The 17,216-nt window shown below is 32.9% G+C and overlaps 1 protein-coding gene across 1 annotated transcript in view; it reads left to right on the top strand.

The window, feature by feature from the left end:
- VWDE (von Willebrand factor D and EGF domains) overlaps positions 1-17,216 on the top strand; it is a 72,799-nt gene that overhangs the window by 22,582 nt on the left and 33,001 nt on the right. Inside the window, 9 exon segments of the mRNA XM_024767018.1 lie at positions 1,407-1,502; positions 1,572-1,667; positions 2,894-2,989; positions 4,232-4,327; positions 7,299-7,302; positions 7,474-7,498; positions 7,500-7,566; positions 7,671-7,766; positions 8,414-8,514. Of these exon segments, the coding sequence (XP_024622786.1) occupies positions 1,407-1,502; positions 1,572-1,667; positions 2,894-2,989; positions 4,232-4,327; positions 7,299-7,302; positions 7,474-7,498; positions 7,500-7,566; positions 7,671-7,766; positions 8,414-8,514 (677 nt within the window).

Consider the following 17,216-nt stretch of genomic DNA (forward strand, 5'->3'; position numbering starts at 1 on the left):
ATATTACAGAGATGGTATCAAATGCAGAGGTAGTATGAAAACTCTTCAAAACTTACAAAGAAAAGAAAACTATCCAGTTCACGTTTAAGTACTTAAGAAGATTTGCTCTTCTATTGATTAATTTTTGTTTACTCTATTTAGTTCACTAACTTCTATTCATTTTATTTATTTGTGCATATTCTCTTCACATTTCAAAAAAATAATATTGATGTTTCTTAATTTTTTTCATAGTTAATATTAAATAGCATTACAACTATATAATACATTATAAATATATGTATTAAGTATCTACTGTGTTTTAGGGCCTTTGGAAAAAATTTTGTATCAATTATGTCATATAATCCACAAGGACCCCACATACTGGGCATTATTTTTCCCATTATACAGAAGAGAAAGCAGAGCCTTACAGGGCTAACTGACTTTCCTGGCAATAAGCAGCTAGATATAAAATAATGGTGTGAATAACACTGTGGTTTGGGTTCTTTTCAGCTCACAGAGGGTATTTAGCACTTTAAATTACTAATTCTGGCATATTTGCTTATTTGTATAAACTAGGTTTCTCTGTAATTCCTCCAGCACTTGAGAATAAAACAAGTTAGGCATCACTTTAATTTTGAAAGGAGTGTTTACTTCTTTTCATAATCATCAGCATTGTTTTCTTTGATACAAATCAAATTTCTGGCTTAGAAGCTACTTTTTGTTGTTGATATTGTTCTGTTGTTATTGTTTTGTTTGTGTTTTGATTTGTTTGAGACCAACTTAAGCAACAAAGCTGTTGGAGTATTCCTTTGTTCTCAGTTACCTAGAGGAACTTCATTTTTTCTTTCTTCTGTAGGAATAATGATAATAACCTTCAATTCTTACATGTTTATAGTATAAAACTCCTTATTATTAGCAAATAAAACAGAAAAAAACCTCATGCATTTCAGTTACCTCAGGAAGTGTTAAATGACTAATAGTTAGAATATGTCAGGTTGTTAGAGAAGCTTAAGAAATACAAACCTATAAGCTTATGATGTGGTCCTGGCACCTTGCTGTTTTACGTTCTGATTATCCCTGCCATTCACCAACATTTACCTAATTGGTATCTGAAACTTCACTGCTCTCTGAAAGACTAATTCCATTTATGGTTAGCAGCCATCTCCAACATCAGGTTTTGCTATGGGAGTAATTTCCTCATATGGTATGTTTTTCTTACCCTATTAATCATTTACCTCAGTCATTCTAGTAGTAAAACAAATATAAGGGGAAAAAATAATTTTATGGATGTATGCAGTCGTTACTGTTTAATAGCAATGTCCAAAAATTTCAATTTCAGAGAATTTTACTTTTATTATACAATTAAGCTTACGGGCAATGTGTACATACTGTATCTATAATTCAGCCTTTTCCCTTGATTTCTGCAGCCATTTGTAGGCATCCATGTGGAAAAAACAGGGAGTGTGTTGCCCCAAACATATGTGAATGTAAACCTGGTTATGCTGGTTCTAACTGCCAAACCGGTAGGTACAGCACTCATTAGTTTGCATGGATAATTGATATTTCTAAACCATGAGCTTTATTCTATACAGCTATATGTCATCCTGATTGCAGAAACCATGGAAAATGTATTAAGCCTAACATTTGTGAATGCCCCCCAGGACATGGTGGAGCTACCTGTGATGAAGGTGATAATTCAAATTAAAAATCAAATAATAAAGCCAAAATAATTCAATCTTTTCTTTAAAAACTGTTTAAAGATAATTCACATTTACTGTGTACATATTAATATATACTTATTAATGCTGGTGAGGGAATCCAGGTTTGTTAATAGTTATTAAAAATAATTTATTGAAGATTTTTAAAACTTAAATTTACAAAATCAGAGGGCCAAAGAGCAGTAGCTCACTCATCCTGGGTAAAAGTATCTTCAGAAATAATTTTTTGTTATATTTTTAGTTATATGGTACCATATCCCTAACAAATATTTTAGCTTCAAACAAAGGACACATGCTTATTGAATAACTTGTCAAGCATGGTTCCAAGAAACTCTTAAATACCAAATAATTAGAAGATATCAGGTAGTAGGAAGAAACCTAAAAAATGATTTTTAAACACACGTCTATAGCCATATAATTTTATTGCCTTGGTTGAAATCTTAAGTGGAGAGTTTAGGAAATGGCATTCCTAAAATGGATAATATTTTAAGGAAACAAATTTGTTATTTTTTAAATAATATTTTAAAAGAATATATTTTAGTAGATTGTAGATGTATAATTATTATAAACTGAGAGCGATGTTAAATGTCTTCGTGACAAGGCAAGGCACAAATTAACAAATTACAGTAAACGGAGTGAACTAACAGAAACATTCAATATTAATTGCATATGAAAATAATTATAGGAATATAACTATCTGTAGGGTAGGAATGCCTAAGTCCAAGTCTCAATTTTCAGAAGAAAGCTAAGATTGTATATTTCCATCCAGTTAACCAAAAGTTTTATAAACCAAAACATGCTGATGATTTATAGGTGTTTTTAGAGTGTGAACTCACAGTCAATCCCACAGAACTAAATTTCATGCTAAAATAGAACTGAGTGTACTATAAATTGCTCTTACCAGTAGGTTTTATGGTGTCTGTGCTTCATAAATATAAACTGACTTTTTCTTAATTAAGAGCTGACTTAACATAATCTGTGTCTGCAGTTTCCCCATGTCTATTAACAACAACAAAAATAACTGAACGTGAAAATTGGAAACCATTTAAAGCCAAAATATAAATTGTTTTTATCTCTCTCTGATCTTATTCATTAGATGATGTGATTGGCAGTTATGAGCAACTAGGTCATAGCCAATAATATGACCAATTCCAAGCCTAATTTACCTTTCTTTTATTTCTTTCCTGTGATCTTAGTAGTTTGTAACAGGCACTGTGAAAATGAAGGCAAATGCCTTACACCAGATGTTTGCCAGTGCAAGCCTGGCTGGTATGGACCCACCTGTAACACAGGTAAAATCAGAAATATTTTCAATAAACATGTCGTTTAAAAGAAATTTTAAATTCATCAGTGTCCTAAGGACTTGCACCCAAAAACATAAAACTAGACTGACAAAGTTTTTATTTCAGACAGATTTTTAAAACCCGATGTCTCATCTTCATTCTTTTTCTTCTTGTATTAGCCCATAGAGTGTATTCCAGCTTTACTGCTATCCAACCCAATCAATACTTTGGTTTTTGGCCTTTATTTTTTTTCCCTCATCCGCTTGCCTTATAGCGGAGAGAATCATATCTGTGTTGCATATTCAGGTCTCTTTCAAGTTTTTTATCACAACATACACATTCTATTTCATTAAACATTCAAGCAATTCTGAGTTAAGTGGACACCATAACATTATTCTATTTATTTCTCACAGTATCAGGCTTAATTCTTTGGCAGTGGTGTTTGCAATTATCTATGTTTAATTTAATCCATTATGATCTAATGACTTTTCTCAACATATATTTAATTAAATGTTCATAGCTTGACAACTGTGTATGAAGCATGATGCAAGGGGGAACAAAGATCAATTTCATGTTTGTCCCAATTTCAAGTAGCATATCAGTGAAGGAGACACGGGATACAATTATAAAAAAGACTATGATACAAGTTGTGTTATAAGTGATGTAATAAATGCACAGCTCCTTGGAAGCAGAGAAAAGAGAAATTAATTCTGGCAAGTGCAGTTAGGAAGAAAATTGTGTAGACTTTGGAGAACTGGCAAAATCTGCATTGAAAAATGGAATTGGGGGTGACTTTCAAAGTGAAACAAATGTAAAGAAGCAAAAACAAAGCATGTTTTTGAAGTGTGCTAGGACTTAAATGCAGTGTTCCTATTTGAATTGGGAAGGTGACTTGAAGAGCTACACAGGGCTGCATGAAGTTGAGCAGATTACAGACTATCCTGTTTGTGCTGTTGAATTGCCTTCTCCTAACTTCCAATCATTTTTCCAGCTTACCGAGAGCATTCTGAATTCTACTCAAAGCCTCCACATTCTTAGCTTGGTAATATCTGTAAATTTAATGAACAAACTTTCAAAGCTATTATCCAGTTATTTCTCTTCTCTTATGTTTGGCAAAGTCTAACTAACTATGGGTTTTACTGGCAGTGAAAATAAAATATTTCATTATGCACCGTTTTGTACTTCAGTACAGCTTTCATTTTTTTGAATAACAAAACGTTTATGGTCTTTCTTCCTCCTGCTGTTCATTAGCTTTGTGTGACCCGGTTTGCCTCAATGGTGGTTCCTGTAATAAGCCAAACACTTGCCTCTGTCCAAATGGATTCTTTGGTGCACAGTGTCAGAATGGTAATTACTCTTTCTTTATAAATAAAAAGGCAAAGGGAAAGTTAGACACAAACAGAGCTCTGGTTAAGCACAAGACAAGTTTCAAAGGGAAGATGCTATTTATTTACTCTAATTCTTGTGCTGTTGCAGTTTTGGTCACCAAATGACCAGTTCACAGAAATATATGAGTTATTATGTAAAATGTTTATTTATTCAACATATGTTAGGCTCACGACCTTGGCACATTTGTAGGACCAAGATGTGAAACAAAAAGCAAAGTTCTCTTGCAGTCTTTCATGTGAAATGATGTAATTTTTGTTGCCTTCTCAGCAAAAATTTTTGATTTACTGTCAATCTAATGTCCACTGTTATCTCATGATCTCTCATGCTTTAGTTTCATTAAACACTTATGAAGAGCCACCTATGCACAGCACTGTGCAAGGTGGTATGGGGACATAAAGATGTACCATTTTCCCCCCTCATGGCCTGTTATTTTAACACTTTCCTTCATAGAATTAATGCTACAAGTTTTTTCAGAATAATGGGCATGACCTGAAGTTGAGCACATAGGCATGAAATAATGTCAATAAAAGAAATTTTAAATGTATCTTCTGCATCTTCATATTTTTGAGTGTATGCAAATATAGAGTAGATTTTTAGTACAAAACGTGTCAGAATATGTCATAATTTAACTCCTAAAATATATATTTTCTTTGTCTTGTTACAGTTTGATTTGCACTCCTATTTTTTTAACTTGGAGGTTAGCTAGGATTCTGAGATTGAAATTAATGTGGAGAAGAAACCATCATTCTAATACTAGAAATTTGAGCACACAAATGAGTTTTTCTAGTTCAGATTTCTGTTAAGAAACTAGGTTATGAAAATGGAAAGTTAAGACTAAATTAAGGCAAATCTTGAAAACTAGGAGACTTACTAAATGCACGTTTAAGAGTTTTAGGTAGGGTTTTGAGTGGAGAATATAAGGAGGTAAATAAAAAGCATGTCTATCACGCTATTTGCAGTAGACGTAAGATATTGTAAGAAAAGTTCTGTAAAATGTATATGCCAATGATATAACTGGGTAAAGCAGGGGCTCTAAATTACTAAATTGAACTAAAAATTATCTAATGAACATATGTTATGTTATAGTTTTTGGAATTAGCAGTCTCTACAATTTCCTAGTGGCATGGATATCAGAAATTTACTTATAGTCTCCAGGCCTCAGACTTCTTTACTTTCAAGTTTGAACTAGACAGTTGCTGTCAAGTGCAAATGACACATACAGTGGACCACCTGCAAGTACAGTCGGCACATGGCTAGCTACCATTAAGTAATGGTATTATTGTCATAAGGCATGTTACAGAAAGTGCTGAAGAAATGAAAACATGCATGATCTTTATTTTTATTAGATCACATCCCCTTGTGAGGGACTGAAGGGAAGGGAAGATGGTATACACATGGAAAGCCAGTGAATAAAATTAGGCAGAATATGGTTAAAAGTAATATGAGGAGTATATTCTGTGTATTCTATAGGATTTCAAAAGAGGAAGATAGACACTGAGCTGGAAACATCATGAAAGGTTAAACTACTCTATTAATAAGCAAGACTTAAAATGTGTGGCTGGAGAGATGATCAGTTTCCTTCATCCTTTAAATGCCATGAACCCATTCCATACAGAAAGTGAGGCCAGATTACTTGGCTCATTTTGGAGTTTGGTGGAAGATCCATCTGAGGCCTGGAGAATCTCATGAATATATACATGAAAGTGGGTTTTCTCCTAAACCTCCTTTTCTTAAAATGTGATTGGGGTGGGCATGACCGAGCCCAAGTTTATGTCATTTCTCTATATTACTTTAATTATATATACTTTTCTGTATACATGTAGTATTTATCTCTACACTCAAGTTTTGTAGAGTAGATGAGTATTGATTATAACAAGGCTATCCATTACAAAAGGGTCTTTTATTCTTTTCAAGTTTTAAATTTCTAACCACAGGCATTTCCCATGGTGCTTTTGTAATGGAAAGAATACACCTTTCTTAATAAATAGAAATAATCTTAAATTGTATAAAGATTAGGAAGCAGAAAATGTAAGAGCATTTCTCCATAATAAAAAGTACCAATAAAAATGCCAGAGAAAGTAAACTCAATCATTAACCAGAAAAGGCTCAGTCTAAAATAGTGGAAATTATCCATTTGCTGAAACATTCAGTTAATATTGTTTTTATACGTAAGTACTTCATTATTTTCACTTATAAATCTATTTGAAATCAGCTGAAGTTTTCTTAGTGCTTGGAAATTTAAAAAGCAGCTATTAAAGATGGATCTAATTCAATTCAAATGGGGAGACTGTCTACCAAGGCCCTATTACCAAAACCAGTTAGTTTGACATTCACTTTTAAAACACAAACTAAAATCCACTTAATCATCATTTAAGGAAAATTAAATTTTAAAATGTATAGGCAGGTTTGCCTATGTATTATTGTTTTTTAAATAACTGCATTTAATTGTCATATCAGTAAGAAATATGAAGCAATAAAAATCCTCTCATAAAAGATTATAAACATTAACTTCTGAACTCCATGGAACAGAATCATATACATAGAAGATACTAGTACAGTGTATTCAGGATTATCCAATAAATATTCCTGACAAAACCAAAGATTTATTGTTAAAAAGATTTTTCGCCAGGCATTCACAGGAATAAGTCACAAATAAAGCTCTGCCTTCGTGACCTGAGTAGGTATCCAAAAGTTAACTTCAAAGTTTTTTCTAAACATCATGTGACCAATGTTGAGTTTTTCTAATTTCCACAGGAACAGATATTCTTATTTTGAGCTTGGTTTTGACTCATTTTCTTGGTTTTTCCCAGGTCATTTCACTCTATATGCACTCTAATACTGAAGGCTCCACTGGTTATGAACAACACATTTCATAATTCACCAATACATTTCAAATTGTGCTAACCCACTAGCAACTTACAGCTATAAGCATTGTATTTTATGACTTAGAAAGGACGGTTTTAATGACTTGCAGTGGTGATCTTTTATTTTAATAACACATTTCTCTGCCTTATGTCCCCATAGATATAAGCACATGATGCAATATGTAATATATAATAATTGAATACGTGATATTCACAGATTGCTGTCATGTGTTCCTTTAGCTGTCACCCTCCCTGTAAGAATGGTGGGTCACTGCATGAGAAATAACATGTGTGCCTGTCCTCAAGGATACACTGGTAGGAGATGCCAAAAAAGTAAGACACTACTAAATGTGTTTGCCAACTACATGTAAAGCAAACATATTAAACAGCAAAACTATTGATATCTAAGAACTGATATTTCATCCCTTTACCTTAAGGTATCTGTGATCCCATATGCATTAATGGAGGAAAGTGTGTGGGACCAAGTGTTTGCTCTTGTCCTTCTGGCTGGACAGGGAAACAGTGCAACACACGTAAGAGAAATACTCTTAAAATGCTGAAGTCTACATGGGAACATAAAGCAGAATTTCAGACAAAGAGCATTTTCCTTGTTTTCTGTTTCCTTGTTTTTATTTTTTTTATTTGTTCCTACTTTAGAATATATCTTTTCGAAAGAGAATGGGTAAAATGCCAAGCCCTCTGAACTCATCCTTTCAGGTTAGTGGAGGTAGAGGATATCCTGTATTTTCCGGTCTGTTCAGTACAGTTGCCAGGATAAATGACAAGTCTTTAAGTCCTGGTCTCTCAGTCTTAAGTAGGAGTCAGGGGAAGGTTTTTAAAAAATTACTGATTCCTTGGTCCCATCTCAGACCAATTCAGAACCTCCTGAGATGGGGTACCACTGCTTTTGAGATGATGGCAGCTCTCCTCATTCAAATGTTTCATTTTTTTTCTTTTTATAAATTATTATTTAAAATTAGCAGCTATTATAACGTATTGGCGAAAGTGTAAAATGAGAAGCAACATAAATGTCTAACAATTGGGGAAAAGCTTTAAGGGAAAAGATCCTTTAATCATTGATTTTTAACTGTTTCTCTTTTTTTAATGAAAATTTTTATGGTTTATGATAGGATTTGACTAGTAAATTAAATTATTAACTTGTTTATTTCTCTACTTGCAGCTATCTGCTTTCAGAAATGTAAAAATGGTGGTGAGTGTATTGCTCCTAGCATATGCCATTGTCCTACGACATCAGAAGGAACACAGTGTCAAATACACAAGGCTACAGAATTTGCTTTCTAATCTATGTTCTGAATTTGAATCTATTATAATTATCAAACAAAGTATAGCTTTAGGAGAAATATATAGGGTAAAATAAGTCCCAGCATGCTGATCCATTAAAAAGAGAGTTCTAGAAATAAAAGGACATCATGTATTTCTATACTCATTTAAAAAAAGAAAGTATGGTATATTATGTTAATATTTTGTGTGACATAGATAACTCCAAATTACGATCTGTGGGTTGCCAGTGAAGTTCTCTTAGGTGGACTGAAGAAGGTTTTTTTTTTATTTTAAAAGATCTTTCTTTTTCCTCCAGTTTTATTGCAATATAATTGACATTCTGCACTGTATAAGTTTAAGGTATACAGCATAACGATTTGACTTACATAAATCATGAAATAATTACCACAATAAGTTTAGTGAATATCCATCACCTAATACAGCTACAACATTAAAGAAACAGAAAAAAATGTTTTTTCCTTGTGATGAGAACCTTTACTTTCTTAAAACTTTCATATATAATGTATAGCAGTGTTAATTATATTTATTGTGTTGTATGTTACATCCCTAGTACTTATTTAGCTTATAACTAGAAGTTTGTATCTTTTGACTATTTTCATCCAAGGGGGAATTGAATAAAGAAGGTTTTAATATAAGTTTAAATGTTTTTCCATATTATAAGGTACGTATATATCTATCATGGAAATTATAGAAAATATGAAAAAGTTTTTAAAAATTAATCACTCCAAATTCCACCACCAAGAACTAGTTTCTGCCTTGATTTTAGCATTTTAGTTATTTTTGCTAAGTTTTAGTCATAAATTTTTACATAGATGGGATCACAGGGTATAAAGGAAAATCAAATTTAATGCAATTATGAAATTTATGAAAACTTGAAATAACATGTTAAAATATTAACAAAGATTAATAATTCAATGGGAAAAATGGAAAGTCTCCTCAAAATATTTTCAAATGCTCAATAATTACATAATATCAAAACTGGTGATCCAAGTGTATTGTAAACTGAAATAGCACAATTGTAAAATGATTGTGCCTTTTTACTAGAAATACCTGCTCTGCTTTTCATGTATCAGAGATTCTGCATATAATTTTTAGGACTCTTAGACTTTATTTTATTAGTAACTACAATTATAATTTACACATTTCTCATCCTAGGAAAATATTTTCAAAGAATTCATTAAGTACTAGTACTTACATAAGAATTATGTGCTCAAAAATAAATAATTCTCATTGAAAGTTAGATGGGATAAAATGCTAGAAAAAAGAACTAGCAACCTCAGTTTGAGCTACTCATTCTGAAGAGAGTTTGTATGGAACATGAGAGAGAATGATAAGATGCTAAAAGCACATTAATGTGGAAATATGCTCCAGTAATTGTGGATTAAGGTACTCTGAGCACAGCCTGAAGATGTGCACCCTGTTTTTGCACCTTGTGTTTGCACCTTGTGTTTGCACCTTGCACCTTTATGTGAATTTTTTGAAGTCCCCTTCCTCAAAATGCTTTACTTCCATCTGTCTGGAAACAGTCTAAATATTGATGATGTTATTTATACAAGATGTCTTACTGCCATCTTCTGGAAAATTGTTGTAATAAATATTTGAATCTATGATGTCTGTGACATGAACAGTGCTTCCTTAGCTGTGGAACCTTGTGCATTACATAACCTGCTCAGCCATACACAATAGCTCTGCTGAAAACATACCTTTCAATGTTGTATTTATATTAAAGGGAATATTATTCTTGAATTATGCAAGCTTCCAATATGAGCTCTTGAAACAGATACCTCTCCCATGAAAAATAGCTGTATTGTATATAATTTTATATTCCTATTTTTAGTCAATATTACTTAAAAGCATTTCCATGTCCTTAAAGATGTAATTTTAAATGATATGTTAAATTCCGTAATATAAATACTATAATTCACCTGACTTTCCTCTCATATTGAACATTTCTGTTATTTACAAATTGTTACTATTATAAGCATTTTTCTCTGTAGGTGGGTAGAAAGAAAGAAAGAAAGAAAGAAAAAGAAAGAAAGAAAGAAAGAAAGAAAGAAAGAAAGAAAGAAAGAAAAGATAAACAGATACAGGTATTTAAAAATTGCATAGGGAGAGATTTTAAAGAAGAAATTTCTAGTACAGGTAGCGTGAAGATCTTTAGGAAGCTTCCAATAGAGTTGTTGCACATTAAACTTCCATTGATAGTATATAAAATTGTCTGTTTTTCCATACATTGGTCAGTACTGAATTGTCCCTTTTAAATTTTTGCTAAAAAAATTTTCATTAAAAAGCAAATTATGAATGCTATCATATATTACTGATTTGAATCTTCTCTCTATAGAAAACAAAAAGATGTATTTTAAATACTTTAAAATGTAGCCAATGAAAATTTTGTTTGCTTTAATAATATCTTTATAAAATACTGAAACTGCTGTGTTGAGTTTGGGGGTGGTCGTGGTCCAGTGGTTAAGACTTCACCTTCCAGTGAAGGGGATGCAGGTTCCATCCCTGGTCAGGGAGCTAAGATCCCACATGTCTTGTGGCCACAAAACCAAAACATAAAACAGAAACAATATTGTAACAAATTCAATAAAGACTTTAAAAATGGTCCACATCAAAAAAAAATCTTAAAAAAAAACACAATTATATGCTATTTAGCACTTCAAAAAACCCAAGGGTCATGAATATCAAAGTATGCTAGAGTATTATATTTTGAAAAATGATAAGGAATTTTCTTCCCGAAGCAAGATACTGAATCAGTCTGGCTTAGAGGCAAAGTGGATGTATATATATGTTTTTCTTCTAGCACTGGTGTTCATCCTGGAAGGATATGTCCCCCATTTTGAAAAAAAGATTATAATAGTACTATGGTTTGAAAACTAGGAAACAAAAGTTATTGACTAACTATTTGATCAGCTATTGTTGAGAAAAATAAATATAAAAGTTTGAGTTACCTGGGTTTGAAGGCAGCCTAAATATAATTTTTTTTAATTTTATTTGAGATTTTTATGGCACAGAAAACCCTATGACCTCAAAAGCTTTTAACTCCACTTTGACAGACTAAACTAGGTTACTTCTCTATATTCTATTTTTATGCATTTCTTTACTGCCTGAATCCTTCCTCATGTGATTAATAGCAGATCATCCTCATCCCCATTAATGTTGCTTCTGAGACTGCATCTGGAACCATATTAAGGAAAGAAGAACAGAAGGTCATGGGGAAGGAGAAGGAAAACAAAACAAAAAGACTAGCCCAAGGACCACAAGTCCTGCTTTACTATAACCTGCTCTCCCAAGTTCTTATGGATTGCTAGAATTTCAATACAAGAGACCAAGAATTACTGGCTAGAAACAAAAGACACAAATAAAGAGGAAATGGGGAAGGATGGTGCTAAAGAGGGTGGGTTGATGAACAGCTTTGAGAGGTTTCATAACTTGCTGCCTAGCTGCTAAATGTACTTACCATATCCCTGCCACTTGTTTGCTCTGTGACCTTGGGCAAGGTATGCCACCCTGACCCTTAATTTTTTTCATCTGTAATATGGAGCTAATAGTAACACCTATCATGGGGTTGTTGTAAGGATTAAATATGTTAATATATGTGAAGTACCTAGAACAGTGCCTGGTATGTAGAAAATACTATGTAAGTTCGTTCGTAGTTGCATTGAATAGAGGAATAGAGAGAGGTGGAGAAGGACAAGGATGGGCAAAGAGACTTGAGAGAAATGTTGCAATGTGTTATGAATATCAAAAGTCGTTTCCTGAAGGATATAAAAAATTTTATTTGGTTTAATGGAGCATGGATGTTTCTTGAATGTAACTCTGCCAAGATGGAGTCATGTAGTATCCAAGCTCCATTCAGTCACAACTGTTTTGACATTTAAATATGATCTTGATTAGATCTCAGTTTTATGAAAGCAGTACTTAGTCTCTAGTGGCAAACACAGAACCTGAAAGAGCTTTATGTATCATGTCAGGGGGAAGGAAGTAGCAAATAATGAGTCAGAGTTAACCGGTTTTTTAATATTCTTTGAAACTTGATTTCCCTCTTCCTACTACAGATAAAACACCATTGAGTAATATCAAGTATAAGAATGGAAAGTTTTATTCAGAAAAAATTGAAGTTAACTACTTGAAGTTTATTTGAACATCATTTTTAAAGCTATTTTAAAGGCTGAAGAAACTAATAAATACAGACTGGTCTTAGTTGTTAGAGAAAAGCAAAGAAGAAATCCAGATAATCAAAAACTTACTTTGAAATATTTACATATTGAAACGACGTTTCTGATATTCCTGACATTCACAATATTTAATAAACTGAACATTTTCCCAATCCTTACTGTGATGGTGTTTTTATTATCATGGATCAGTCAGCATAACAGAAGCCATTTGATGTATCCAGATATAAAGTGTTAACGCGGAATTAGGGACTCTCAGGACTGTTGGAAGAGCTGGGGTAGAGATGGGGGAGGATAGGGTAGAGGTCAGAAAGCAGCTGCTGAAGGTCAGAGACTGAGAATGAAGATGTCAGCCTGTTTCCAAGCATCCAGCTGCAAACACCTCTGAAAAAATAATGGCTTCCTATTCATTTCCATCTTCTAACTCTCTAGAAAGTTTTTTTCATTGGTGAGCTCTAACCCAGAACCACACAAAGAAGGGGATTCTGGAAAATGTAGACCCTAGCCTTAGAAGGAAGTGACAGTGGTGCCAAAGGGATGAAAGTGAGCTAACACAAGACATAATAAAAGTTCTGCATCTTATTGCTTTGGACCGTATTCCAGAGATAAAGCTATTACTTTTCACTGATAAAACATCATATTTAGTTTCATGTTTATTTTTCACCTCTACTCTTTCTGCTGCTCTGACCTGTACCATTTCTGGACAGAGGGGAAGAAATAATGTAATTGGGTGTTTTAAAAGACTTACTTAGTCATTGTTTTTACGTGAAAATGTCTTTTATTTATCTGTTCTTTCAGTACCTTGACCTGTTTTGGTGCAGAAGCAAGAGAGAAACTATCACAAAATCAAATCCTTCTATAAATATCAAAAGAGAATTGGATGCTTAATAAAAGAACATTTAAATGACATGATTGTTGAGGAAGTGGGAATGTCAACAGGGAATATACAAATAATTGAAAGATCTGTCTCAGAGATGAAAATAATTACACGTTAACTAGAGTTATAAAACTTCCTTTTCTCTACTATCTTATATTTGACCTCAAACTTTTCATTATCTTTTTCAAAAAACATTTTAATTTGAACATGCCTATTTTAAATCATGTAAGTTTACAAAACTCATTTTGTTCTTTTAAGTGGAAAGACTAAGCATTTCTAAGCCATGTCTAAAATTATAAGATAAAGTAAGACATTATTAGAATAAAATTATTGCTAACTTTGATAAGAATCTTTTTAAGTAATAGCATTCAATGTCACAATTAAAGAGATTTTATCATTTCATATTTGCTGAAAGGTAGTTTTAAAGAATCATTTAAGAGAATATAACATGTTTTACTATGTTTTATTTTATTACCAAAAATACAGAAATATAAATGCAAAATAAACCTTTGACAATTAGTGTGTGCTTAAATTTTTAAGCTGCTGTGAAAATATGAATACTAGAAAGAAAAAAGTACTCTAGATAAAAGTGAATTTTTTTTAAGTTAATAATTAGAATTGAAATTCCTACAAAAATAGTTTAATGAAATAGCTATAATTTTTAAACTGTTTCTGCCTCCTTTGCTGAGTATACAACATTGCAATTTTATTAGTAGCTTTACTAAGTTGATCTTCAGTGTACACTTTTTATGGTTAAAATGTTATAACAGCTCAAGGATTTATTCTGAAATGTCTAAACCAATACTTTAAAATCTTCATAAATATTTCCTAAATCCACACCAAGAATCCCAAGCTACAATTAAAATATTAATCAGTAGACTATGCATTTATAATAGATTTAATGGACCTGAATATGCTAATAATGAAGAAATGTTATGGTTTACAGTTTACATATTTTATATAAAAGCACTCCTTATGAAAGCTAATGACTCGTGCAAATGGAAGTAGTGTTTTAGAAATATAATGTGAGTTTTGAAAAACAAGTAATTTGATAAATTTATGAAGAAATTTAATTTTTTCTTACTTCTTGGTTATATTTTCACATCTATTAACTTGAACATTTTTTAAACCAAAATCTATTTGGAAAATATTTTGAAGATAATGAGTGTTCAAGATTTTAAGCAAAAGTACTTTAAAATGTGTAACTTTCAATGTTTACCTTATAAGTCATTTTCCATAAAAGAATTCAGGTCTTAAACCTTGTTTAATATGCCTGACTATTCTGTGTTTATTCATGTTAACATTTAAATGAAATGTTTGAGTTATCAAATATTCTTATTCTTTCTTTGGCCCTCTAGTGTTGGGAAGACCTAGGTTTTAATTCAACCCCAAATCTTCACTCCACCTCTTCCCAGTTATAGGGACTTGCAAAGAGAGATTTACCTTCCTCTATATTTAATTCCTTCATTTGTAAGATAGGAATAAATAATATTTACTTCAGAGGATTACTGGGTAATTTTAAATTTAAAATGAGATAATTATAAATAATTTTTCACAATGACTGTCATCTAATAAATGCCCAGTGCATGGGTTTTATTATATGTTTTTTGTTGCTAAAAATGAATATGTGGAACCAGCTGAGGAAAAGATGACAGGTAGACTTCCCCTATTTTATTATTTTTTTTTATTTTACTTCCTCAGTGATTACTGTATATTGGTGTTTCTTGTTCCCTGATTAAAGAAAGAATTTACTTTTAAAAAGCACTGATTAAACAATATGTACATTAAAAGCAAGATAAAATAAGTGAGTGCAAATTTTAAATCAACTCTGGCAAACAGTTATTCAGAACCAGCCTAAAATGGCTAAAAGTGTCAGGCATATAATGACTAAAATTTGTGAGCTCCATGTGTGCCAAGCTGATTCTAAGTGGTTTGCCAGGGTTAAGCTGATAACACCTCCTATTTACTCCTTAAATAGCAACTATGGATGTTCCGTGAGAATAAAAGAAAGGGCAGACAAACTAGATGACATTTAAATTTATATATTTTTTGTAAGGACAGTCTTGTCCATCATTGTGAAAACAATTTCAAACTCAGCTGTAAAGTTTTAAAAATTGTTTCTACTGCCAGATGAAATTAGCAGAGTTTTGCCTGCAGATGGTGCTAGATCCTCAGTTCCCAGGTAACACGCAAGAAGTGCAAAACGATCATTTAGTAAGAGAGCACATTAAATATTTAATGCAAACAACATTTTTCAAAAATAAACTGCTTCACTAACACAACAGTCTTTCTTGTGAGCCTAGAAGTCTTCCTTACACCTAGTGATTAATCAATAATTACAGCCACTTGGCTGACTGCAGTTAACAATTCCCATTGTGCTAGTAAGGAATGAGTTGCATTTGAAGATTTGGTGACTTAATCTCTATGAGATTTAAATTGCTGTGAGAAGTATTAAGGTAAGCAGAAAACCTTTTGTTTTTCATACAAACATTAAACTTGGAAATTTCTAGCAATTAAAATAGCCAGTACTTTCAGATATTTCAAAATTATACCTCTTTTTTTTTTCCTGTTACTGACAAATAATCATAAGTGAAGGATAATGGATATTCTCCTTCTTGGAACCATAATTTTATCTGATGTAAGTAGGGTCCCCCCAGTTATATGTCTTACATATGACAATACCTGGAAAGTCACTGACTTGAGACACTAGGAACTTGAGAAAAGTATTAAGGATTACTGAACACAATCATTATAGTGAGAATAATTCCACTTTATTTCCCAATTCCCTCAGGTAGACAGAAATATAAATAGACCAAACATACATAGATTCTGATATCAAACTTAAACCTTGCTCACCAAGGAATTGTCCTTGCTAGTGTGGCCAAGAGATACTGCTATGGTCTAATTTAGATTCTCATTCTAAGATCTCAGGATCTTCATTTGCATTTCCTTTACTGCTTTGGTTCAGTGTTGCCTGAGCTGGGATGCTCCTCTCTTGGTTGAGCGCTCTGATTCTGAATCAAAGGAAATTCTTAGGATTTGCTTTTCCATGGCTCCAAGTTGTGTTTTTAGCCACCAAGACCTGTCATTCATTTCTAGGCAAGATCTTGATGATGCCTCCTATGTTACTTTATTGAGCAGGCAGCTGCAGGATGCCTCATCCCCCTACTCTGACCTCTTCATGGCCACATCAGTGTCCTCTGCTGGTGCATTCTCACTGATGATTTGCAATTTCTGAGGACCAGGAAATAAACAGAACTTTTTTTTTTTTTCCTTTCAAATCCTTTCTTGTGACAATAGTCAATTCTTTCTTTGGAGTTGACCTGAAACCTATCTCCCCACAGCCAAGATTCAAGACATTTTCAGTGTAATGCCATCAACATACCCTGCCTGCGGTGTTACAAAGTGAAATAAATAAAGCATCAGAGGGCTTCCCTGGTGGCGCAGTGGTTGAGAGTCCGCCTGCCGATGGAGGGGACGCGGGTTCGTGCCCCGGTCCGGGAAGATCCCACGTGCCGCGGAGCGGCTGGGCCCGTGAGCCATGGCCGCTGAGCCTGAGCGACCGGAGCCTGTGCTCCGCAACGGGAGAGGCCGCAACAGTGAGAGGCCCGCGTACCGCAAAAAAA

The sequence above is a fragment of the Neophocaena asiaeorientalis genome, unplaced genomic scaffold (assembly GCF_003031525.2).
Source record: "Neophocaena asiaeorientalis asiaeorientalis breed wild unplaced genomic scaffold, Neophocaena_asiaeorientalis_V1.1 scaffold70, whole genome shotgun sequence".
Taxonomy (NCBI): Eukaryota; Metazoa; Chordata; class Mammalia; order Artiodactyla; family Phocoenidae; genus Neophocaena; species Neophocaena asiaeorientalis.